The sequence below is a fragment of the Patella vulgata genome, chromosome 7 (genome assembly GCF_932274485.2).
Source record: "Patella vulgata chromosome 7, xgPatVulg1.2, whole genome shotgun sequence".
In the NCBI taxonomy this organism is placed as follows: Eukaryota; Metazoa; Mollusca; class Gastropoda; family Patellidae; genus Patella; species Patella vulgata.
Genome location: NC_065885.2, coordinates 6,753,767 through 6,778,771, shown reverse-complemented (window position 1 = coordinate 6,778,771; position 25,005 = coordinate 6,753,767). Strand labels below are relative to the sequence as shown.

Sequence of the window (25,005 nt, the reverse complement as noted above, 5' to 3'; positions counted from 1 at the left end):
GGATATCATGATGAAAGTACTGGATAAACATAGAGATGGGATAACTATAAAACAAGTAGCAGCTGGCAGAGAATTTACTGGATGTCCTTTCTATAGTAAACCAGATATCATACATTTTAAGGTAACGAAAATTTTAATTTCATTTTTGTATAAATATTCTAAGGTAAAAGGGAGTTTTTAATTTCTTTTTTTTGGGGGGGGGGGGTTCCATCGCCATCTTAAAGACAAACATCTCTCTTCCAAATGTTCGAAACAGACAATCATGTGACATCAGAATTCTGATGTACTGTGAAACAGTTGTGATTGGTTTAGATGTATATAGCGCTCACACAAATATTCATCGTCGAAGTACCTTTGACGAAGAGTAGGCTTAAATGCTGGCGTCTGGACAAAAAAATCACCTTTTGCTACAGACGTCAATGTAGAAGAATGTTATAGTATGAAAGTCTCTAGACAACTGAATTACTATGTGATTGTTGGCGATTTAAGATTGGTGGGAACAGACTTTAATTAAAGCTATTTCACACACATGAATAACTGTGTTGATACAAATTTAAACTCCATTTCTATCCTGGTTTCGAATCCCCGGTTGTACGTGACAAGGAGTAGGGTCGCCTGTCCAACCTCTTGGGTTTTCTCCGGGTCCTCCAGTTTCCTCCCACTGTTAAAGACCCCTACACATAGATGAATTATTGAAAAAAATTAAACCATATGTTAGTCCCAAAATGACCTAGTTTGTGTCGAGTGGACATTAAACCCAATGTCTCTCTCTCTCTCTCTCCATTTCTAACCTATCCTGTGGTGAATGGTGGATTGCATAAGTGTATGTATTGTTACCCGATATTGTTATGTTTTCTTCATGGACACAAGTTGTAATAAGCAGTGATTACATAGACCTAGATTTTCCAGTGTCATGTGAATTTTAATATTTTTTTGTACAACTGCTTGTATTTCCAGGATTATCAGTTTGAGTGTTGTAAATACCAATTTGTATTCTATAACTACATGCAAATACAAGCAAATATCATTGAATATGGTTGTATTTAATGGCTTGAAAATGTACTACTTTTGTCGAGAATCATCCTAGCAAATATAATTTTTGTATAAAAAAGAAAGAAAAAAGGGACGGAACCTATGATGAATTTTAACGTTATTGATGATTTTGTTTTTGATAATCTGTATAGTACAGTGTATTTTTAGATTTTCATTCACTCGAGTGTATCCCTGCTGCATTCCGCTCGCTGTTACTTGTGGATTACTTGCGTAGGGATACACTCTCTTGAACCATTGAATGAGACAAGCGATATTCAATGGTTATTTCGTTCTATCTATATATTTTATTGCTAATAATGATTTTGTTCCCTCACCAGAATTTTGATGTCGGTCAGACGTACAAGAAGAAAGTTACCCTCACCAATGTCTCCTATACAGTTAATTACTGTAAATATGTCAGCATCACAGAAAAACTCAAAGATTTTATTAAAATAGAGTAAGTTACTGTTCTAGAAATTTATTTAAAGAATCCCTAACAAACTACAAGATTGTGAAAGTTGAATCTGTAAAAGGAAATGAAATGAAATGAAATGGAGTTTAACGTCCTACTGTTCTGCTCCTAACCTGGGCTAATGAAGACGGGCATACGGCATACAGTGTGCTATGAGGGAAATTTTGCCCGGACAGCGGCACTACGGCCTACTCTTATATCGAATTCCAACTGTCAAGGGATCTTTTACGTGCACGCCAATGTGTACACAGGACCTCGGTTTTTCGTCCCATCCGAACGACTAGACAGCTTTCCTTGTCAGCCCCTCCGTCCTGCATCACTGACAAGGGAGAACCACGCCGGAAAATCTGGATGAACTTTCTCGGCCAATGCAGGGATCGAACACCCGACCTCCAGGCTAGCGAGCTAGCGTCTTACCCACTTAGCCACGTGATCCCCATCTGTAAAAGGAATATTGGTCTGAGAACAGTTCGGGGGGTTGGATGACCGAATGGTTAGTACGTGCGTGATGTATCATAAGGTCTGTCATTGAGTCAACTGCCGTGGTTTGGAATCCCCGGCTGTAAGTGACAAGGAGTAGGGTCGCCTGTCCAACCTTGTGGGTTTTCTCTGGGTCCTCCGGTTTCCTCCCACTGCTTAAGACCCCTACGTGCAAATCGAATTATTGAAATAAAATTAAACCATATATTAGTCCCGAAATGACCTAGTTTGTGTTCAGTGGACTTTAAACCCTCTCTCTCTCTCTCTCTCTCTCTCTCTCTCTCTCTCTCTGAAAACAGTTCAATTCCTTTCAGTATTTACAAAGATATGATGAATTAAAATTTCTATTGATCTATATTACTTCTTATCAAATAAGCGTGTTGCCATCTTTATTTTCCCTGAACCAGATTGTTGGGCCTAGTTTTAATCTGGTTGAATCCAAGTCTGAACATTATCTAATGTTGGTATTTTGATTTTGTTTTCTTAAAGATGCATTATGCAAGAGCTAAATCTGCCTATTGCAAGTCTTTCTTTAGGCCTGAAATTTTATATAAACTATTAATTAGACATTTATTAACACGACAAGACCATAATCAACTCATGATGGCATCAAATTTCTCGATATTAAGTAAATTAAAACAGTTCAGCTATATTTTAATTTAATGGTGAAGCGAGACTAAGCTTCGAACAAACAGTTCGGTTGTTGCAATTAAAGCACACATCATATGAAAGCTTCAAAAGCTTCAAAAGCTAATATCTTCGCTTACAATGGTGCAATTTGAATGAAATATTCAATATATTCATTTTGCATTATCTATTTTAGAACTATTATAGTAAGAATGGCTAGCTCTTTATCAAGTAGAAGTACTGTTTATTTTTTTTTAAAAGTCCTTCGATCTATACCTCAAAGATTGGGTCTACCTGATATTATGAACCAAAAGCAACAGATGATACTATTTCCGTATCACACTGTATTGTTTGTATCTTTTTTAAAAGTTTCCTCCATCTGTAATTTGATATTTTCTTTTGACTGTATCGTTTGTATATTTGTAGCTTTGATCCTCCAGGTCAGATGTCAGCTGGTTTAACATGTGATATGATGGTGACCTTTAAACCCATGGTTAGTTATAGTTATAACTTTATGATAATAATAGTAAAACATGTTAAAATACAGATATGACGTCATCCTTTGATTTTATAGAAACAAATACACATGCCGGATAGTGTCTGTATTTTAATTTACTAAACGGTCATGATCAAGACATTGCGTAATATTTTGAAACAACATCCCCATGTAGTATCAATCTATTGCTTACTTATACTCTTCAAAAAAAGTAGGGGATACTCTCAAAGCATGTCAAGTGTCCATGACTATTTATCATATCACAACCTGCATAGGTATTTGCATTTCAATATCCCCTACTTTGTATTCCCATCCCAACCACTCCCGATATAACAGTTTTAGTTATACCTGACAAAATGTCAGATATTAATGTGTAGTATCCGATATATTTTAAGGGGGGGGTTGGATGGCCGAATGGTTAGCACGTGCGTGCTGTATCATAAGGTCTGTCATTGAGTCAACTGGCATGGTTTCAATTCCCCGGTTGTACGTGACAAGGAGTAGGGTCGCCTGTCCAACCTCATGGGTTTTCTCTAAAGTGAATTATTGAAATATAATTGAACCATATGTTAGTCTCTCTCTTGAATCAGTATGTAAACAAAATGTCACACGTTTTTAAAACGTGACGTTTTTAAAACGTTAACTACCCCCATTGTGTAATTAATTTCACGAAGTGACAAAGAACTATGTACTATGTTCTAAGAATAGGTTGGGGAAAATACCTCCAAGGCGTTATATTACACCCTACACACAGTGAGTGGCAGTTGTCCAGGACGTTATATAACGACTTACGCACTTAACGGTTTAACTTTGTGTCAGACATGTATCGGTATTAAAAATACCTGACAAAATATCACACACTAACAGTTTTAACTTTGTACTGGACAAATCAGCATTGGAAAAAATGGCAGGCACCAGAGGTTTTGTGCCTGACATTGACAGCAGTATCTTGGACAGGTGTCGTATTTTCAAGCTTAAATACAATTTTCTACTTTATGAATCACCTTTTGTTTGTTTTACACAGATAAATGAAGATTTAGTTGGTCAGGTGAACTTTCTCTCACAGACAGGTCCATTTTCAATACCTTTACGATGCAGTACAAAGAAATGTGATGTAAGTATACTTGTCACTCCATATCTGATTATTAAAACTAAAACATCTTGAAAAATACAGGGACCATTTGTACAACATGTAGCAAAGGTTAATAGAACAAATGATCCGATGGAATTGTGAAGGAATTATGCTCAAGGCATTATTTTGTCAACCCTAATTTTGATCTCGGTAAAATAAAAAAAATATCATGATTTGGCAAACATGGAGTAAACTTGATAAAAAAGGGATCTTATACATGGAAAATACAATAGACTTGAAATGATCTAGTTCTGTTTAGTTCAGTCCCATTTCTTTCTCTATTTGTTAATATGAATATGTAGCTGGCCATAGTGTTATGGATCCAGGGGTGTTACACATTTACATCATGTGGGTGAAAATAAAAATAAACCATTCTCCATGTTAGAATTCCAATCTCTTTCTTTATTACTCAAAAAGGCAGAAGAACTCCAACATAAGGGAGACTACTTGTGTCTGCTTAAACATAAGGTCTCAGACCACAATGATATAGAATATACCACAATTTGACAATAGATTATATTATTTGATTCAATATGTAAATAAACCATTTCAGATTATAATTTTTTTTTTTTTCAGGTCCAAGTAGACACTAATCTGGCTGATTTCGGTGTCACTGTGATAGGAGAAACTTTAAAAAGAACCGTAACTCTAACTAACAAAGGAGCCATGGCAACAAAGTTTGATTTCTTTAAAGTTACAGGTGAGAAACTGAGGAGTTATATGCCACCAGAGACACCTGATTGCAAAATGACATCTTGGTGACCTCAGCTAGTGGTTCAAAACTTATTCACCCTTTATGGACCCCAGTTTAGTCAGATTTCTCATATTGGGGATGATACAACTTAGGCTTAGATTGTTTGCCATACTCACAATGTGTTTGTAAATTTACATATATAATTGATAAACCCTCCTCTCTGCTCTGCTCCCCTCTCTCTCTCTCTCTTTCTCTCTCTCTCTCTTTCTCTCTCTCTCTCTCTTTCAAAACTTAGGCTTAGGTTGTTTACCATACTCACAATGTGTTTACAAGTTTACATATAATATATAATTAATAAACCCATCTGCTCTGCTCTGCTCTGCTCTGCTCTGCTCTGCTCTGCCTCACACTCTCCCTTTATGCCACACTCCCTCACACATGTAGGATATGAAAAGGAGTGAATTATCTGAGAGAGGTTCCCATATTTTCTGAAACCTGTTACTACAGCAGAACACATCCCTCTACCCCTCTCTCTCTCTTTCTCTCTCTCTCTCTCTCTCCTACCTTCCTCTCTCTCTCTCTCTCTCTCTCTCTCTCTCATACCTTCCTCTCTCTCTCTCTCTCTCTCTCTCTCTCTCTCTCTCATTGATATTTTGTAATTATAGGTATGAAGCATGGTACCTGTACAACAGCAGAAACATCTCTTGGTAGATTGGTAAGTATATACAGATTCTGTCATCATGCCAATAAATTCCGATTCTTGAAGTCATGTGTTTGAAATCCTTTTTTGGCTTGGAGCTGTCAGAAAAACTGAAGTTACAAATAAAATATAATAAATTTGTATAAAGTATTCTTTCCAGTAACTACTTGAGCAGTATACTTGATGAAAGGTTGTTATGTAACGGCCTGAATTTCTTATTGATGAAATATTTATACCTATATGTATTTTAAGTTAGAATGTATATTACCCATATTTACCTGTAGATATCGGATACTATGAGACTATACAGGTTACAATTTTTATGGAATACAATTACTGCTTATTACTGATCGACTTTTCGAGTAAGCATTGATAAAGACCAGAGAATCCTAGTCATAACGTCACTCAGTAATAAGCAGTAACTATATTCCATAGAATTGTCACCTGTATATTCCAGTTCAATTACTAATAGCCATTGAAACAATTTACTATTAGAATGTCTATTATATACTTGTAGACATCCGATACATTAGAATGTATATTATATACTTGTAGACATCTGATACTATGAGAATGTATATTATATAATTGTAGACATCTGATACTATGAGAATGTATATTATATACTTGTAGACATCTGATACTAATTATAATGTATATTATATACTTGTAGACATCTGATACTATTAGAATGTATATTATTTACTTGTAGACATCTGATACTATGAGAATGTCTATTATATAGTTGTAGACATCATATACTATGAGAATGTATATTATATACTTGTAGACATCCGATACTATGAGAATGTCTATTATATACTTGTAGACATCTGATACTAATTAGAATGTATATTATATACTTGTAGACATCTGATACTATTATAATGTATATTATTTACTTGTAGACGTCTGATACTATTATAATGTATATTATTTACTTGTAGACGTCTGATACTATGAGAGCATTGAGTCCAGATTCCTCAGATCAGAAATTATCAGATCCTAAACAAAAAATTGAAAGTAAGTGAAGTTAGATGATTATATATATTTGTCAAATGTTGGTGTTATTCTTAGACTGTATGAATGAAATGAAATAAAATGGGGTTTAACATCCTCTTGTTCTTCACTGAGCAGGCTGATAAAGTCTGGCATATGTCGCAAAGTGTGATATGAAAGAAATTCTGCCTGGACATCAATTGAATTCCAACTGTGAAGGGTTCTTTTATATGCGGGAGGTTGGATAGCCGAATGTTTAGCGCTTGCACGTTGTATCATAAGGTCTGTCATTAAGTCATCTGGCGTCTTTTCGATTCCCCGGTTGTCCGTGACAAGGAGTAGAGTCGCCTGTCCAGCCTCTGGGGTTTTCTCCGCTTCCTTCGGTTTCCTCCCACTGCTAAAGACCCTATCCTGATAAACTTTATTTCAACTTTTAGGTTTGGAGAAAATAGCTGAAATAAGTCCAGAGTTGTCTTCCCCTACTGGTGGTCTAGATGTAGCAGGTACTGTTAATGGAGGAAGTAAAGTTGGAGATGATATATCACCTAGGCAACCAGATTCTGATGAATATCATAAACCACCTGAACCAGGTAATTCATCATGTCATAAAATAACAATTATCTTGTTATATACTCTTCAATAAAAGTAGGGGATATTCAGAAACAATACAAAACTGTGGAAATGCACTGCTGTTTGTATTAGAGGTAACCAGTGTATGTTAATAACAGGCCAATTGCCTACACATGAACATGGGCGGCTTATCTGACGGGCCCATTTCACTCCCAAAGAGATACACCGTCAAAATTGAAAATGGACGTTTTTGATTTTTTTCTTAATAATGAGTAATTGCTCCACCAATCCTCAGACATTCAACAATTCGTTGTGGCATGCTCCTAATCAACTGTCCAATCACGATTTGGGCCAATCTGACCCACTCCTCTTGCAGTGCCACGAACAATTCTTGCAGTGATGTCGATTGACGTTGACGTTGATCAAATTAAACATAACACACTAAAGCAAAGATACACTAAACAGTAAATCTTATGCAAGAACTGATAGGAAAGCAAACATGGATAGATAAACCAGCATGCGGCATAGGTATTTGCATTTCAATATCCCCTTCTTTTTTTGAAGAGTATATTATTACTTGGGAGCCACGGTAGCTAAGTGGGTAAGATGGTGGCTCGCTAGCCTGGAGGTCGTGTGTTCGATCCCTGCATTGGCCGAGAAAGTTCAGCATGATTTTCCGACATGGTTTCCTCTTGTCAGTGGTGCAGGATGGAGAGTCTGACAAGGACAGCTATCTAGTTGTTCAGATTGGACAAAAAAACGAGGTCCCGTGTATACATTGGCGTGCATGTAAAAGATCCCATGGCAGTTGGGCAAAATTTCCCTCATAGCACAGTGTATTTCATATGCCCGTCTTCATTAGCCCAGTATAGGAGCAGAACAGTAGGACGTTAAACTCCATTTCATTTCATTTCATTTCATTTATATTTTTATATTTCATTTCATTTCATTTATATTTCATTTCATTTCATTTCATTTATATTTCATGTCCTAGCAGTGGACGTAGGAAATTTAGCTAAACCAAAATGACCTTGATTAATAATAAATCCCATGTTTTACAGAACCGTCTCCAGAGTTTGCGTTTAGTGAAATGGAGGATTATGGGACTGTTGATGGTATGAAAGTGGGAAGTGTGGTTAGCGGAGAAATAAAAGCATTCTCGTCCATTAAACTGGAGATTATCTGGCAACCTACAGTCCCTGGAGCCGTGGATTCGGAATTTCTTATATCATTCTCCGATCCTCTCTCAGAAGGGGTGAGTATTCACACACGTCACGATTCTTATTTGTGACCGGAGCCAGCAAAATCAGTCAAAAGTCGCATTCATTCATTTTGCGCTATAGGGTATATACAGCAGTCACTGGCGAAGTTATTGATTTTCAGTTATCATCACCAAACAACAGTTTGAAATGTTTTCTTCCAGAATTCTGTATCATTTTTAATTATTCAAACTTGAAATGCCTCAAAAATTGATTTTGATAAGGAATCGTGTTGAATGATACATGATCAAGAGTCTCCCTAAAACAATCGAAAGTAGTGGTTTATTTCACATCAAATAATTTTACAACCTTTTACAACCTTTTGCATTTTAAAGCCTACAGTTGTGACTTTCAGGAAATGTATTGAACTCAAATTTGGTAGAAGTGACCCAAGTGACTGATTTTGCTGCCACTGGTCACACATTTGTTGTTTTTGTTTTCATCAATATGAATAGTATGGTACACACCATTGTAATATATCAACATGAATAGTAGGTATACACTACAAGAATGTTGGGTGACCCAATGATCTAATGTTTTAGATCCTAAGGTCTGTCGGGGGTGGGGTGGATGGCTGAATGGTTAGCGTGCGCGCACTGTATCATAAAGTCTGTCATTGAGTCGACTGGCGTGGTTTCGAATCCCCGGTTGTACGTGACAAGGAGTAGGGTCGCCTGTCCAACCGCATGGGTTTTCTCTGGTCCTCCGGTTTCCTCCCACTGCTAAAGACCCCTACGCGCAAGCAATTATTGAAATAAAATTAAAAACCATATGTTAGTCCCGAAATGACCTAGTTTGTGTCGAGTGAACGTTAAACCCCATTTCTCTCTCTCTCTCTCCCTAAGGTCTGTGATTGAGTCAAGTGGCATGATTTCAATCCTGTATGTGGCAAGGAGTACGGTTGCCTGTCTAATCTCATGGGTTCCCTGATTTCTCCCTGTTCCACTGCTAAAGAACCCTACGTGAGTTATTGATATAAAATTGTAATTGTACTATATGACTCGAGTTTCTCTTTATAACAATCTGATTAAAATAAATATCTATATTTGTGACTCTAGTTCCACATTATAACAAATAGTTCCGTTGTATATTATTTTTAGATATCAATCCATTCTGTAGCTAAAGCTATAGATGTACCTGTATGGGTAGAACGACAGAATGTGGATCTAAAGATCTGTATGTTTGATAGATTATATCAAGATACTATTGTAGTCAATAACAGGTGAGTTGATATTCATTTAAACTTTATATAAATAATTACTTAACCATATGTTAGTCTCAAATGAAATCTTAAATCTGCCTCCCATTCAATTCCATTCCCAGAAGAATCACCAGGATAGAGTTCAATTCAAAATTCAAGTCCACTAGCAGAGTCACCAAGGTAGAGTCAAGGTTTACTTGCAGAGTCGAAGTTGCCAACCAATACTGCAACATAGAGCAGCTAAAACTAAATATCTTAATAATAAACGAAATTGTTTTTTTTTATTTTAGGGCTACAACAGCGCTACGTTTAAAGTTTGAAGTTTGTAAAGATTTAGAGAATCATCTGGAATTATTACCTAAAACGGGTTATATACAGGCTCAATCACAGTTCTCAGCTCAACTTAAATTTCTACCAAGGTACGGCATCTATATAATACCTTTATTTCATGATTTAACCACAACTTTTTATCAATTGCTGTATATTGGTAAGAACATTTTTCATCTAGTTGTTTGGATGGTACAAAAAGCCAAGGTTCAGTGCACACACAATTAGAATTTGAAGAAGAGTAGGCAAATTTGCCTGATAAGTCCCTTTTTGTTGTTTGTGGTGTTTGACGTCTGCTTCGCCCCAGGGTCATATCGCAAACAAGTTGGTCTATTGTTATTATCTTAGTGTACACATAGGAGTCTTTCTCGTGGGAGAAAACCGGAGTACCCGAAGTAGACCCACAAAGTTCAAAAGGAACCCCCATCTTGAATTCAAATATTCAAAACTTCAGACCACTATCTACTCCCCCCCCCCTCCCTTCCCCATAAGACCCTGTCTTTATTAGTCCAATTGTGGATCAGAAAAGCAGGACATCAGACCCCATTTCATTTCCATTCAAGAAAACTTGTGAATATTTGATACTGGAATTGAAGACACCATTTGGCTAACTCTGATGCCACTTGTTCTAATTTTCTCAAAAAAAACAAATTTTGAGTTGTTTTTTTTAAACTTTTCAGGCCAAGTTTATTAAAAGAAAGTTGTAAATATTTTGATAAAGAGACAGGTGTGTTGGAAGCCCCAATGACGATCAGAGTTGCTGATCAGGTAAGGATGATCCTAGTATGAAATTAATCTTTCAAAATTTAAATCCTGTTTGAGCCTTTTCACATAATGAGGTATGAAAAGTATGTTCAAGCAATCTGATTTAAACGCAAATCCTATTTCGTTTCGTTTTTTATAGTTCAAAATTTCGATTTACTTGGCTTTACTACACTAGGTTCTGGAAAAGTGGTTATATAACCCGCATTCTGGTTGATGTGAGGGATTAGCCAATAAAACGGTCTGTTATGGCGAGCTCTTGGTGTGCTGTGCACGGAACTGTGAGACATCAATATGCTGATTGGTTAATCAAATGTCTGGCTTCATATAGGTTCCAAAGCTGCTCGTATGACCTCTGATGCGACCTTCCACTACAACCTGTCAGATCTTCATGTAGTGTAGGGTCATCGAAAGTATAAAAGAACGAAACTAAATATAGATCTGTATTTTAATCAGAATGATGCCCAAGTTAGTATAATGCTTAGATTACAATTGATAATTAACTATAAATATAAAAAAGATCACACGTACTTTCATTTTCTTCTGGGGGGTGGATGACCGAATTGTTAGCCTGTGCGCTGTATCATAAAGGTCTGTCATTGAAAATTCCAATGAAAATCGGATGCATAAGATGACATCCAGAGTTGATTATGGTCTTGTTTTGTTAATTAATGTCTAATTAATAATTTAGATAATATATCAGGCCTAAAGAAAGATCTGCAATAAGCAGATTTAGCTCTTGCATAATGTATGTTTAATTAATGGTTTCAATAATTGCCGCAGTAAAAGTATAATTGGAAATTAAATTACTAAATCTGGGAGCACAAGGGGAAAATGTAACCTTGGTCTCTGGAGCTTATACATAAGGGGGATGCTCGATTCACAGTCCAGAACGTCCCGAATAGACAGAATCCCAATCCAGTGACGCGGAATTCAGTCTTGTCGCAGTTCTCTCAGTCCCAATCACAGAGGTGGTGTGTGTAGAATCCAGACATTATCAAAGACCACGAATATGTTTCGGCTGTATGGATGGTTGAGATATTTACTTATTCAGTCGACATCTGTGTTGTATCTCGAAATACCCCATTTTCACTTGATTGTCATTATTTTTGGGATTGAGAGAATTCAATTCCAGAACGTTCAATCGAGTACGGCCATTTTTTTAAAATGTAATCGAGGGCAATAACTCGGAAAATAACTTTCAGAAATCTTTGAAAACAATGACATAATATGAGGTTTTTTTTCTGTTTCAGACACAGCCTGTAACATTTACAGTGTGTGCTGTTGTAACTAATAGCGATATAGAGTTTGATGTGTCAAACATTGATTTCGGTTTCTCTACAATCTACGAGTCCGTGAAGAAATCCATCAAAGTTACCAATAAATCTATTTTACCTCAACAGTTTGGTTTTCTTGGTTTACCAGAGGTAAATATTTTGAATTATGACCGACTTGATTTTATTATACGTCAATCTTGAGGGGGAGTATAATCATTGAGTCCAATTTAGTGATTGAGCACATTAAAAAACCACAACAAAATTTATATGGAAAACAATCACTGGTTTATACACATATAGAATGATGTTTCAACAAGTATTCTTTTATCGTTATCAAGTACTTGTGGAAACGTCGTGCTATGTGTGTATAAACAGTGATTTTATTCCATATAAATTGTGTTGTGTTTTTTCTTGGGAGGGAGGTTGGGTGGCCGAATGATTAGCGTGTGCGCATTGTATCATCATTGAGTCAACTGGCGTGGTTTTCGATTCCCAGTTTGTACGTGACAAGGAGTGGAGTCGCCTGTCTAACCTCATGGGTTTTCTCCAGGTCCTCTGGTTTCCCCCCACTGCTAAATACCCCTATGCACAAGCGAATCAATGAAATTAAATTGAACAATATGTTAGTCCCGAAATGACTAGTTTGAATAGTATCTTGGTCCCGAAATGACTAGTTTGTGTTGAATGTATGTTAAACCCCATCTCTCTCTCTCTCTCTCTCTCTCTCTCTCTCTCTCTCTTTTTTCTTAAAATATCAGGATATACGTAAAAGAACCCTTGACAGTTGGAATTCATAGCACATTGCATGGTGTATGCTAGTCTCCATTCGCGGTCATTCCACCGATTGATGAAGAAAAGTATGAAAATTAAAGCCTATTTCATTTTTGACACAGTGGTTCATTTCCATATTGTAAATTATATAATGAAGAAACATAAAATATTTTATAATTTCAGCATGTTGAGGTTCAACCTAATGATGGTTTTGGTACCTTGTTGCCGTTAGAAACGATTGATCTTGATGTGATATTTAGTCCAGATAAAGCTCGGGATTATAAATTTGATCTTGTGTGTAAATCATTGATTAACAGGTAAATAGGTAAACTTTGTATACTATAGACTTGAACAAGGTGTATTAATCAGATTCCTGGATGTATGCTTTTTCTTGTCAGGTTGGAAATTCCTTGGGAACTTTCTCGGCCAACAGTGAAATTTTCAGCTTATTCCCTTTACATTATCTATTTTTTAACTATTATAATGAGATCTGCCAGTTCTTTATCTAATCTTCCATAATTCCCCTTTATTAATCTAAAGCTACGCTCTGGGAAATTCTAACTTTATGGCTTGCATATTTCACCGCCAGTTGGTCAAGACCAGTCAATATTACTGAAACAAAAGCCTAGTTTTGACCACCCCTTTAATGTTTTCAAGTGACAGTCAACTTTTCAAATTTGAATTTTACTTTGACCTTTGATCAATTGCGTAACACTATTTTAGTGATAACAGAGATCAGTTTCGTACATATAGGGTTTATTTACATCATGATCAGAATATAACAACAGCTACATAAATAAAACAGGATATTATATATACAGCTACATAAATACAACAGGAACATGAATCAAACATCAACACAGTACATTAATATAGTATATGACTATAATTCAACCATTCCGCCCTCTTGCCTTGGCAGCGGCTGATCTTGGATGAGCCCATTCGCTGGTCTCTGCTCCTCTCTTCCTCTCCCGCTCATCTCTCGCCTGCGTCTCCCAAACTGTCATTAAACTGGTGGTTATACACCCTTCAACTGGGTCTACATTACTATATATGACATTTACAAGTTATCTTAATTTCGCTGACTAATATAAATATAAACATGAGGAATTGATAGTCTTTGATTAGTGTGTACGTGTTTAGAACAAAGTGTATAGTTGAAAAGCCGATATCATATATTAACAAAACCAGCTAGAGTCAATAAGTTCACTGCCTCTAAATGATCTTCGATTTGATGAAAGTTATAGTGCACTTTGTCACAAATGTGCTTGTGAAATGACCTAGCCTAATGATAATGGTTCAAATCAATTTAAATCTGATTTATGGCTAAATCTATATGTTAATGCCAGCTCAATTTTTGTCAAGGTCGTTGAAATGTAAATATGGTTAGGGCACATGATTGTTGGCAAGATTGTAGGTTAGGGTTAGAGTAAGCATTGGGGTTAGGTCCAGGGTTAGGGTTAGGGTTGGGATTAGCGCTAGTCCTGTTTACATCTTGTGACCTATGATAAAAAATTGAACTGGCCTTATCATTTAGCACTAACCCTGCTTTATTGTAATTTCAGAGATTTTAAGATTCACTGTAAAGGCGTTGGCGTTCATCCACCGTTAGAGTTATCTCATCAAGTCGTAAATTTCGCAGCTACGTCTGTTTATGATGTTTCCACGGCAGCTCTACACGTTATTAACTCTCATACGAGTAGTAACGAATTCACTCACCCGGTACCCAGAATTGGAAAGGGTATGACAAACAACTCCTATTTTACAATTTAATTAAAATTACATCTTTATTTCCACAGAGGTAGCCACAATGGCTCAGTGAGTAAGATGCTGGATTCATAGGCGTACGGGAAAATTTTTGACTGGGGGGGGGGGGCGGTGGTGGTTGGTGCCCAAAAAATGTATTAGGTTCTTAGTATGTTACATAATAATAATAAATTCGCTGTTAAATTGGACACATTCAAGAACGCAATATTATTTTATACAACTTTTACAAAGTACAATTGTGTGCCCAAATTTTCCCAGCATTTGGTTCCCAAAATGTGGGGGCCCAGCTCGTACGCCTATGGCTGGATCATTAGGCTGGAGGTTGGTGTTGTCCCAAGAAAGATCGTCATGATTTTCAGGCGTGGTTTCCCCTTTATCAGTAGTGCAGGATGAAGGGCCTGACAAGGACAGCTGTCTAGTCATTTGGATGGGACAAAAAACAGAGGTCTCTTGTGCACATAGGTGCGTATGTAAAAGATACCTTAACAGTTAGAATTTGATATGAGAGAAGGCCATAGCACCACTGTCCATTCAATATTTCACTCATAGTACACTGTATGGTGTATGCCCGTCTTCATTAGCCCAGTTGGAGCAGAACAGTAGGACATTAAACCCCATTTCATTTTATTGCAGGGTCAATTCACTTTAATTCTACCAGCGGGGGAACCCACCATCATCATTTCACTCATAATTTTGTTCATGGAAGTGTTGCCTTATAAAATATTTTCCCAAAATTCTGACTATTAAAGATTTTGTAGATGTTTTTTGTTTTTGTATTATCAGGTGAAATTGCTCCGGTAGGTCCAACATCATTTGAATTTGTCTTACCTTCGGATTGTCCGTTAACTATATCACCATCTGTCGGAACGGTGATGCCTGGAAAGGTAAGTTATCTTCCTTTAACTTTATTTCCCGTCTGTCGGTACTGTGAGTTATCTCCCCTTAACTATATCCCAATCTGTTGGTACTGTAACCTCAGGAAAGGTAAGATATCCACTCTTGTAGCTAGCGGGGGACCAAGGGGAGCAGCCCCTGGACTCTGAACTGCACCCTTTCCATTGGATGCTATACGAAGCCACCGACCAACATGCTCATATCAGTATGGGCGCCCCATAAAGCCAAGTGACATTTGATTAACCAATCAGCATTGATGTTTCTAGTGGGTTTCCCACAGTTCCGTGCACCTTGCATTGGCTAATCTCTCACATCATCCAGAATGTAGATTATATAACAATTGTTCCAGGGCCCTTATTCACGAAAACTTAAACTAAGTTACAACCGAAATTTTAAGAAATACTGCAACTTCATTGGATATATGCAAATTGATTTTACTGGTCAGCCAATCGAATTGCAGTATTTCTTAAAATTTCGATTGTATCTTAGTTTAAGTTTTCGTGAATAAGGGCCCAGATCCTAGTATAGTTAAGACAAGTAATACTTATTTTTAACTATAAAAAACGAAACGAAATAGAATCTGTGTTTTAATCACCACCTGATTAACCAACATCTTGTCACATTTTGATTCTGTGATTGATTTTACCTTACAGAAATGTCGGGTACAGATACGATTTTCTCCTAAATTAAAAGAAGAAGCTGTAAGGAAAGAGGCTGTTAAAATGGCCGTAAAACAAATGGAAGCCCAGGCACAGCGAGAATATGATGAAGCCGTGCGGAAAGAAGTTGAACTACAGGAACAAGCACAGGTAAAACAACTTAAATACAAAATTACTTGGAGCCACGGTGGCTCAGTGAGTAAGATGCTGGCTGGCTAGCTAGCCAATAAGGTTCAGCGTGATTTTACGGCATGGTTTCTCCTTGACTGTGGTTCAGGAGGGGTCTTTAGCATTGGAAGGAAACCACAGGACCTGGAGAAAATCCATAAGGTTGGAGAGGTGAAGCTACTTCTTGTCACATACAAGCAGAAGCAGGTATTTGAAACCACGCCATTTGACTCAATGACCAACCTTATGATTTCATGCGCACGCATTAAACCAGTAGACTACGTAACCCCCGAAAATGCATATGATGATCAATCTAGGGCCTCGATATCTTTTCGAACTTGATTAGCAGAACTGCCACTGTCTGGGCAAAATTTTCCCTCATAGCACACTGCATGGCGTATGCCTGTCTTCATTAGCCCAGTTTGGAGCAGAACAGTAGGACGTTAAACCCCATTTCATTTCATTTCATTTGTAGCAAATTGATTAGCACCGGGCAAGATTTGATTCGTAACGTGCGATGCGAACCCGGTTATCGAGACCTCTGTGATTAGTAGCTTTAAAAGACAATCAGAAGTTTTATGAGCATGTATCATGATTTATGAGTAGGTATCATGTTTTATGAGCAAGTATCATTGTGCTTGATAACGATAATAGGATACTTGTTGAAACGTTGTGCTTTTAGAATAAAACCAGTGATTGTTTTACCATAGACATTGTGTTCTGTTAGCATGTAACATGTTTTTGGTAGTAATATAACATATTGTTTTAGAAGGGCCTGACAAGGGACAACGTATAGTCATTTAGATAGCATAATAAAATGAGGTCTCGTATACAAATTGGCGTGTACATAAAAGATCCCTTGGCAGTTGGAATTTGATATGAAAGAAAGATGTAGTGCTGCTGTCCAGGCAAGATATCTCTAATGGTACACTTTATGGCGTATAACCGACTTCAGAAGCCCAGTTGAAGCAGAAGAGTGTAGGATGTTAAATTTCATTTCAGCATATTGTTTTAGACCATTTTAAATAAGTTTTTATTGAATTTTATGTTTTCCAGATAGCAGCTATGAAGAAGGCACCAAAAGGTAAATCATCACCTAAAGGTAAAGGTAAAGCATCTGCTGGAACGACAGGAACTACTTCTTCTACACTACAGAAACCTAAACCAGTTGTAGCACCAGAACCAGATACTATTACTACCGAGTATGTTTAAAATTACTATCATTATTTAACCTCGGGGTGGGGTGGGGGGGTGTAGCACCAGAAGCAGATACTATTACTACCGAGTATGTTTATAATCCTATCATTATTTAACATCGGGGTGGGTGGGGTGGGGGTGTGTAGCACCAGAAGCAGATACTATTACTACTGAGTGTTTATAATTACTATCATTATTTAACCTCGGGTTGGGGTGGGGTGGGGTGGGGTGGGGGTGTAGCATCAGAAGCAGATACTATTACTACTGAGTTTGTTTACAATTACTATCATTCTTTTATGTCTGGGTGGAGTGGATGGCCAAATGGTTGTCATTCAGTCAACTGGCATGGTTTCGATTCCCCGATGTACGTGACAAGGAGTAGGACCGCTTGTTCATCTTCGTGGCTTTTTGAGGGATTGGATCGCCGAATGGTAAGCATGTGTGCGCTGTATCATAAGGTGTGTCATTGAGTCAACTGGCATGGTTTCGATCCCCCTGTTGTAAGTGATAAGGCGTAGGGTTGCCTGTCCAATCTTTGGGTTTCCTTAAACTATATGTATATAAAGACCCCTATATGCAAGCATATCATTGAAATTGTACTGCATGTTAGTTTATGTCAAAGGGTCGTTACACCTTATTTCGCTGATGTGGTTTCTCCTTGTCAGTGATGCTGGATGGAGGGACTGACAAGGACAGCTGTCTAGTTGTTCGGATGGCACGGAAAACCGAGGTCCTGTATATTCATTGGCAATGCACTTAGAAGATCCCTTGGCAGTTGGAATTCAATATAAGAGTAGGCCAAAGTGCCGCTGCCTGGGCAAAATTTCCCTCATAGCACACTGTATGGCATATGCCCGTCTTCATAGCCTAGTCGGAGCAGAACAGTAGGACGTTAAACCCCATTTCATTTTATTTATACCTCAATTCTCTCTATCATTTGTTTTGTTTTTGTTTTTGTTTTTGTTTCAGTTCAAGTGCGTATTCTGAAGCTATAGGATCTTTGTTACGTCAGTTTAAGGGTAAATTTGAGACGTATACGATACCATGTTACATAGGGTCAGGTTCGTGTGGTGATCCTGGTTCTCTTCCATACAGGTAACTTACCTTATATAGTCATGATCAACACAAATACCTTATATAGTCATAATCAACAGACACTTACCTTATATAGTCATAATCAACGGACACTTCCATATACAGTCATAATCAACAGACACTTGCCTTATATAGTCATAATCAATGGACACTTCCTTATACAGTCATAATCAACAGACAATTGCCTTATATAGCCATAATCAATGGACACTTCCTTATACAGTCATAATCAACAGACACTTGCCTTATATAGCCATAATCAATGGACACTTCCTTATATAGTCATAATCAACAGACACTTGCCTTATATAGCCATAATCAACGGACACTTCCTTATACAGTCATAATCAACAGACACTTGCCTTATATAGACATAATCAACAGACATTTGTAATGGGGGGATAAGGGTTCTAACTTTTTATTTTAATCTAATCTTTCGAGAGAGTTCCTCAGGATTTTCGAGTCTGGCTTCTTGTCTGGCAAGGTATCTAATTGTTTTGATGGCATGAGATCAACATGGGGGTTTGGATAGCCAAATGGTTAGCACGCGCGCGCTGTATCACGAGGCCTGTCACTGAGTCAACTGGCGTGGTTTCGAATCCCTGGTTGGGATTAGGGTCGATTGTCCAACCTCGTGGGTTTTCTCTGGGTCCTCCGGTTCCTTCCACTGCTAAAGACCCCTACGCGCAAGCAAATTATTGAAATAAAATTGAACCATGTGTTAGTCCCTAAATGACCTAGTTTGTGTCGAGTGGATGTTAAACCCCATTCTCTCTCTCTCTCTCTCTCTCAAACACTAAATGTCACTGAAGGATTATAATCTTGTTATATTTTATATTACAGTATTAATAACACGATCTATGTCGAAGTACATTGTCCTACGATTAAACCACCAGTTGTTATTCTATCAGATAGCGGAAGAAACACCATTAATTTTGGTGAAGTGTCAATAGGTCAAAGTGTATCAAGGTCAGTCACCATGCAGAATATCAGTAACAAGACCGTTGAAGTATCCTTTTATATCAAAATTACAACTTCTATAGAAATTACATCCAGTCTTTTATATTGAAATCTCATCTCTTATAGAAATTATATCCAGTCTTTTATATTGAAATAATGGCATGGGGTAGAAATTATATCCAGTCTTTTATATTGAAATTGAGTAGAAATTACATCCAGTCTTTTATGTTGAAATCATATCTCCTGCAGAAATTATATCCAGTCTTTTATATTGAAACTCAGTAGAAAATACACCCAGTCTTTTATGTTGCAATCACATATCTCCTGCAGAAATTATATCCAGTCTTTTATATTGAAATAACGGCATAGGGTAGAAATTAGGTCCATTCTTTTATATTGATCATTACATCCCCTGCAGAAATTATATCCAGTCTTTAATATTGAAATAACACCATAGGCTAGAAATGACATCTAGTCTTTTATATTGATCATTTATTACCATCTTATGTAGAATACATCCTGTCTTTGTAGAACATGTAGAATGATTATTAAAGGAACAAGGCCTGTTATGAATATAAATTAAAGGGAGATAACTCTTATTACACTAACATGGATTCAGACTAGTTATACTATCTATCTCCTTTGACTTTAATCTTAAAACCCTGCCATTTCTTAGTCTGTAACATTATTTGGAACATTCCGATGATTTTAATCTGTATAACTATAAAGAGTACATGATATGATTTAAATATTACAGTGGTCAAAAGGAATCCATAGACTGTGATATCATTCACTTAGGGGATTTCCCTATTCATACCCATGTCTGATTAAAATGATATACCTTAACTTATTCAAGTTAAATTCTTCTTTACTTGATACTGACGGTCCGTTCCTGATGTTAAATGCTCTGAGAGTTCTTCCCCCTGGTGGAACACATACAGCTGTTTTATCTTTTGCTCCAAATAAAGGATGTGTGGTAAGTTTGATATTTTTAAATTAAAGCAGCATTAGGTCAGATTAGATAACGAGCTGACAGTTCTCGCTATAGTAGTTAAAGTATAGATAATGAAAACAAAATATGCTGAAAATCCAGTGAATATTGCAGGCTAATGATGGCATTGAGAGTTGATTATGGTCTGGATAAGTTAATTAATGTCCAATTAATAATTTAGATAACATCCATGCCTAAAGAAAGACTTGCAATAGGCAGATTTAGCTCTTGAATAATGTATGTATAATAATAAAATTAACATGGAATAGCCAAATCAAATTGATTTTGATATTAATTTAAAAACATATTTCACAATTCGCAGATAATCAGAATTTTTGGATAAAATGCACTAGACTGTGGAAACATTTATCTTTTCAATTGAATCATATATATATAATGACTTAGAAAATTCAAATATTAAAATCAGTACTGATACGACGACTAATGGTTATGTTTTTTTTCTTTTTGTAGTTCCAGGAAGTATTAAGTATAAACAGTATGACAGCGTTATTATCGATGACGTTAATCGGTAAAGGTGTTAGTCCGATAGTTAATCTATCTCTAGAATCAGATGTATTAGATATGGGAGCCGTCTTAGCTACAGAATACTGTGAACGTACATTTAAGGTAGAAATATTATTAATAATGATAATAATAATAATTGATTTATATAGTGCCAACAATTCAACTTGGCGAGCTGCTCTCCGGCGCTTTACATATGTACAATTGATATAAAATTATAACAATCACAACACGTTGTGTTTTTATCACATTTTCTTGTAAACTTCCTTCAACTTGTGAACCCTCTAGAGGTCACAATTTTTATCCAATTTATAAAAACGTTTGAATATATCACCATTACACCCTAATTTTAGTTGCCGTAGATCAAGTCTTCTATATTTTTGTTTTTTTTACTTTCAGATTCACAATACTTCGTCCCTATCTATAGATTATGTTATTAAATTAGACAGTTTGTCATTGTTACGTCACGCTAAATCACAACATTTACCCGCTTTTATCAAAAGAGACAAGAAAAATAAATCTTATGTTGGTAAGTTTTTAAAAGTTTGGAAAGTTCTAAAATTGGTTTGGAAAATTTGAATTTTGATTTTGAATTCTCCAATATTTGTTTGGAATATTCTAAAATTGCTTTGGAGTGTTTTAAAATTGGTTTGGAAAAAACACAAAAAAAGACAAATAAGTGCCGAAGAAAATAATGGGTACAAAGCCTGAGATTGTTTGTGACAGGAGCCTGATTTCCAGAGGTTGTCAGTAGACCTGGCCAATATCCCTGGAAACGGTTTATAAAATTTCAATAATTTCAGTTTATCACCCTTTAAATGTAATTAAACATGCATAAAATGTTGGAAATACTCCAGGAATATTCACTTGACACTTTCTAGTCAATATTATTAAAACATTTACGAACAAAATTTCATGAGCTGGTTCAAACATAAATCTAATAGCCATGAAGACTTGCTAAAAAATGTTGGTCTATGTTCTTTTTGTTGCAAATTACAAATTTTAATTTCCAAAATATTAATTATGATGTTTTATTTAAATTTACATATATTTAAATATTCAGGAGGCACAAAAAAAAAGTAAAAAAAAAAACATAATAAAAAATTTGTGTTTGGTCGTGCTTGTTTCTTTATAGCCACGGGTTTACAATTTGATGCGATGCTATCGCCCAACTCTATGTTATTGTTGTTGTAAATTACAAATTTTAATTTCCAAAATACTTATTATGATATTTTATTTAAATTAAGAATATTTACATATGGAGGAAGCACAAAAAAACTAAAAAAAAAAAAAACATAAAAAATTTGTGTTTGGCCACTAGTACGATTTGATGCAAGTCCAGCTCTAGTTGTCAGTGTATTTAATATATAAGAACAAGAGATTGCATAACATTTGTATTTATACTGATGTATACAACGGTGTTAATTATATGTGGTTCGATGTCGACCAAGGCAGCATTGAACAGTGGTTAATTAAACGATAGCAGTAATGTAACGATCGTAGCAGGATCTTGTATCATCGAAGTGTCCAACCTCGTGAGTTTTCCCCGGGTCCTCTGGTTTCCTCCCACTGCTTAAGACCCCTACACGTAAGCGAATTATTGAAATAAAATGAAACCATAGTTTGTGTCGAGTGGATGTTAAACCCTCTCTCTCTCTCTCTCTCTCTCTCTATCTGTATCATCGAGAAATTGTTAAGATTGTTTATTGGATTTTCAGGTACTCAGAATAATAATGGTCAAAATGTTTTTGATTTGGTTCCATCTGAAGGCACAATTCCTGCAGGTAAAGACACTATTTTATCAGTTAGTTCTTTCCCTAAAAACAAAGTTCTAGACGAATTAATATTATTTGAAGTATTTGTTTCATTATTTGTAAAGAATGGAATAAGGGAAATTTCGCCTGGATAAAAGTGCTACGGCCTACTCTTTTTTCAAGGAATCTTTAACATTCTAACTATGGTATACATAGGACCTCAGTTTTTCATAACGTCTGAACAACTAGACACTTTTCCTTGCTAGGCACTTCTTCCTGCACTACTGACCAGGCGATACCAGGCTAGACAATCAAACCCAGAACTCCTGGTCAGTGATCATGAGCCAGCACCAGAATCAAAGAGCCATTGTCGCCCCCAATTTTCTATTATATGTTTTAAATTCTGTATTAAAGCCATAATAATGTTTTGATGTTACTGTAAGCACTAGCCACAAAACATTTTACTATGCCATACAACATGTACTCATGGTTAGGTCAGATTGTTATTTTGTTTAATAAAACAAAAGATTAATTAACAGGCAATCCCGGTTTTATTATTGTCTTCACAGTCCTTTTAACCGATCGGACCCGGCGCCCCCCCTGCAAGGAATTTCCCCCCTCACCCCCCCACACACACACACACACGCCCAGTTAAAAAATTGTCGACCTATGAAGAAATAGATATACATTGTCTGTCAATTTTACAGCATGCATGAGAACACTTGCCCCCCCCCACCCTTAGTTGCTCTGAGCTAGTTACGGCCCTGGTTGTAGGCCAGATAATTAACTATTAGCAGAAGTGCTATGAAGTACAACAAGATGGTATCATTCAGCAAAGGCCATTTACTAAATTAATTGGTAAAATAGTGACCGCTGGTCACGTTAGAGGAGTGACCGTTGTTTAAAGAGATGAAACAATAGAATTTCCACGAGGGGTATTTATCGTGAAGATGTCGCAGAATAAGAGTGGCTGCTCATTTGGATTCTAATGTATATTTATTACAGGTGGAACCAAGGAAGTCACCGTAACGTTTGCACCAGATCATGGTAGTGAACATTATTCTGATGGTGTTAGAATAGAACTCTTTGGTCAGGTAGGAATACTATTTATCTGTAGTTAGGGTTTATGGTTGTATTTTAAAACAACTGATCATTTCAGGGATTATGAATCTTTTACACTATTACAATATTGTGATGGTTGAATCTTGGAAAGGAATATTCGTCATTCTGATTAAAATACAGATCTATATTTCGTTTCGTTTGCTTTATACTTTTATACATGAAGATCTGACCAGTTGTTTTGGGAGGTCCCGTCAGAGGTCATACAAGCGACTTTTGACCCTATGACGTCAGATATTTGATTAACCAATCAATATTGATGTTTCTAGTGAATTACCCACAGTTATGTGCACCACACGCAAAAAGCTCGCCAAAAGATTGAGTTAATTATTGTGTTAATTTAGTTATGAGTATATTTTATTTCGTAGGAAGAAAGTCATTTTTATTAAAGATCGGGGGATCACGTGGCTAAGTGGGTAAGACGCTGGCTCGCTAGCCTGGAGGTCGGGTGTTTCGATCCCTGCATTGGCCGAGAAAGTTCAACCAGATTTTCTGGCATGGTTCCCCCTTGTCAGTGATGCCGGACGGAGGGCCTGACAAGGACAGCTGTCTAGTCCTTCGGATGAGACGAAAAACCGAGGTCCCGTGTATACATTAGAATGCACGTAAAAGATCCCTTGGCAGTTGGAATTCGATATAAGAGTAGGCGATAGTGCCGCTGCCCGGGCAAAATTTCCCTCATAGCACACTGTATGTCGTATGCCCGTCTTCATTAGCCCAGCATAGGAGCAGAACAGTCGGACGTTAAACCCCATTTCATTTCATTTCATTTATTAAAGATCGAGTTAATTCAGTGATGTGTATATTTTATTTTGTAGGAAGAAAGTCATTTTTATTAAAGATCGAGTTAATTCAGTCATGTGTATATTTTATTTTGCAGGAAGAAAGTTATTAAAGATTGAGTTAATTTAATTATGTGTATGTTTTATTTTGTAGGAAGAAAGTCATTTTTATTAAAGATAGAGTTAATTCAGTCATGTGTATATTTTATTTTGTAGGAAGAAAGTCATTTTTATTAAAGATAGAGTTAATTCAGTCATGTGTATATTTTATTTTGTAGGAAGAAAGTCATTTTTATTA

General features: G+C 36.5%; 1 protein-coding gene across 1 annotated transcript in view; it reads left to right on the top strand.

The window, feature by feature from the left end:
* The window catches only part of LOC126826989 (cilia- and flagella-associated protein 74), a 46,900-nt gene that overhangs the window by 15,492 nt on the left and 6,403 nt on the right, over positions 1 to 25,005 (top strand). The window contains exons 14-38 of the mRNA XM_056102508.1: positions 2 to 121; positions 1,371 to 1,489; positions 3,038 to 3,104; positions 4,132 to 4,221; positions 4,816 to 4,939; positions 5,599 to 5,648; positions 6,581 to 6,656; positions 7,070 to 7,222; positions 8,264 to 8,457; positions 9,562 to 9,683; positions 9,953 to 10,081; positions 10,670 to 10,757; positions 12,005 to 12,178; positions 12,983 to 13,116; positions 14,365 to 14,540; positions 15,350 to 15,450; positions 16,114 to 16,269; positions 17,344 to 17,489; positions 18,454 to 18,579; positions 19,423 to 19,588; positions 20,396 to 20,515; positions 21,002 to 21,157; positions 21,452 to 21,581; positions 22,771 to 22,836; positions 23,812 to 23,900. Coding sequence (XP_055958483.1) covers positions 2 to 121; positions 1,371 to 1,489; positions 3,038 to 3,104; positions 4,132 to 4,221; positions 4,816 to 4,939; positions 5,599 to 5,648; positions 6,581 to 6,656; positions 7,070 to 7,222; positions 8,264 to 8,457; positions 9,562 to 9,683; positions 9,953 to 10,081; positions 10,670 to 10,757; positions 12,005 to 12,178; positions 12,983 to 13,116; positions 14,365 to 14,540; positions 15,350 to 15,450; positions 16,114 to 16,269; positions 17,344 to 17,489; positions 18,454 to 18,579; positions 19,423 to 19,588; positions 20,396 to 20,515; positions 21,002 to 21,157; positions 21,452 to 21,581; positions 22,771 to 22,836; positions 23,812 to 23,900 — 3,072 coding nt within the window. The remainder of the gene's footprint in view (position 1; positions 122 to 1,370; positions 1,490 to 3,037; positions 3,105 to 4,131; positions 4,222 to 4,815; positions 4,940 to 5,598; positions 5,649 to 6,580; positions 6,657 to 7,069; positions 7,223 to 8,263; positions 8,458 to 9,561; positions 9,684 to 9,952; positions 10,082 to 10,669; positions 10,758 to 12,004; positions 12,179 to 12,982; positions 13,117 to 14,364; positions 14,541 to 15,349; positions 15,451 to 16,113; positions 16,270 to 17,343; positions 17,490 to 18,453; positions 18,580 to 19,422; positions 19,589 to 20,395; positions 20,516 to 21,001; positions 21,158 to 21,451; positions 21,582 to 22,770; positions 22,837 to 23,811; positions 23,901 to 25,005) is intronic.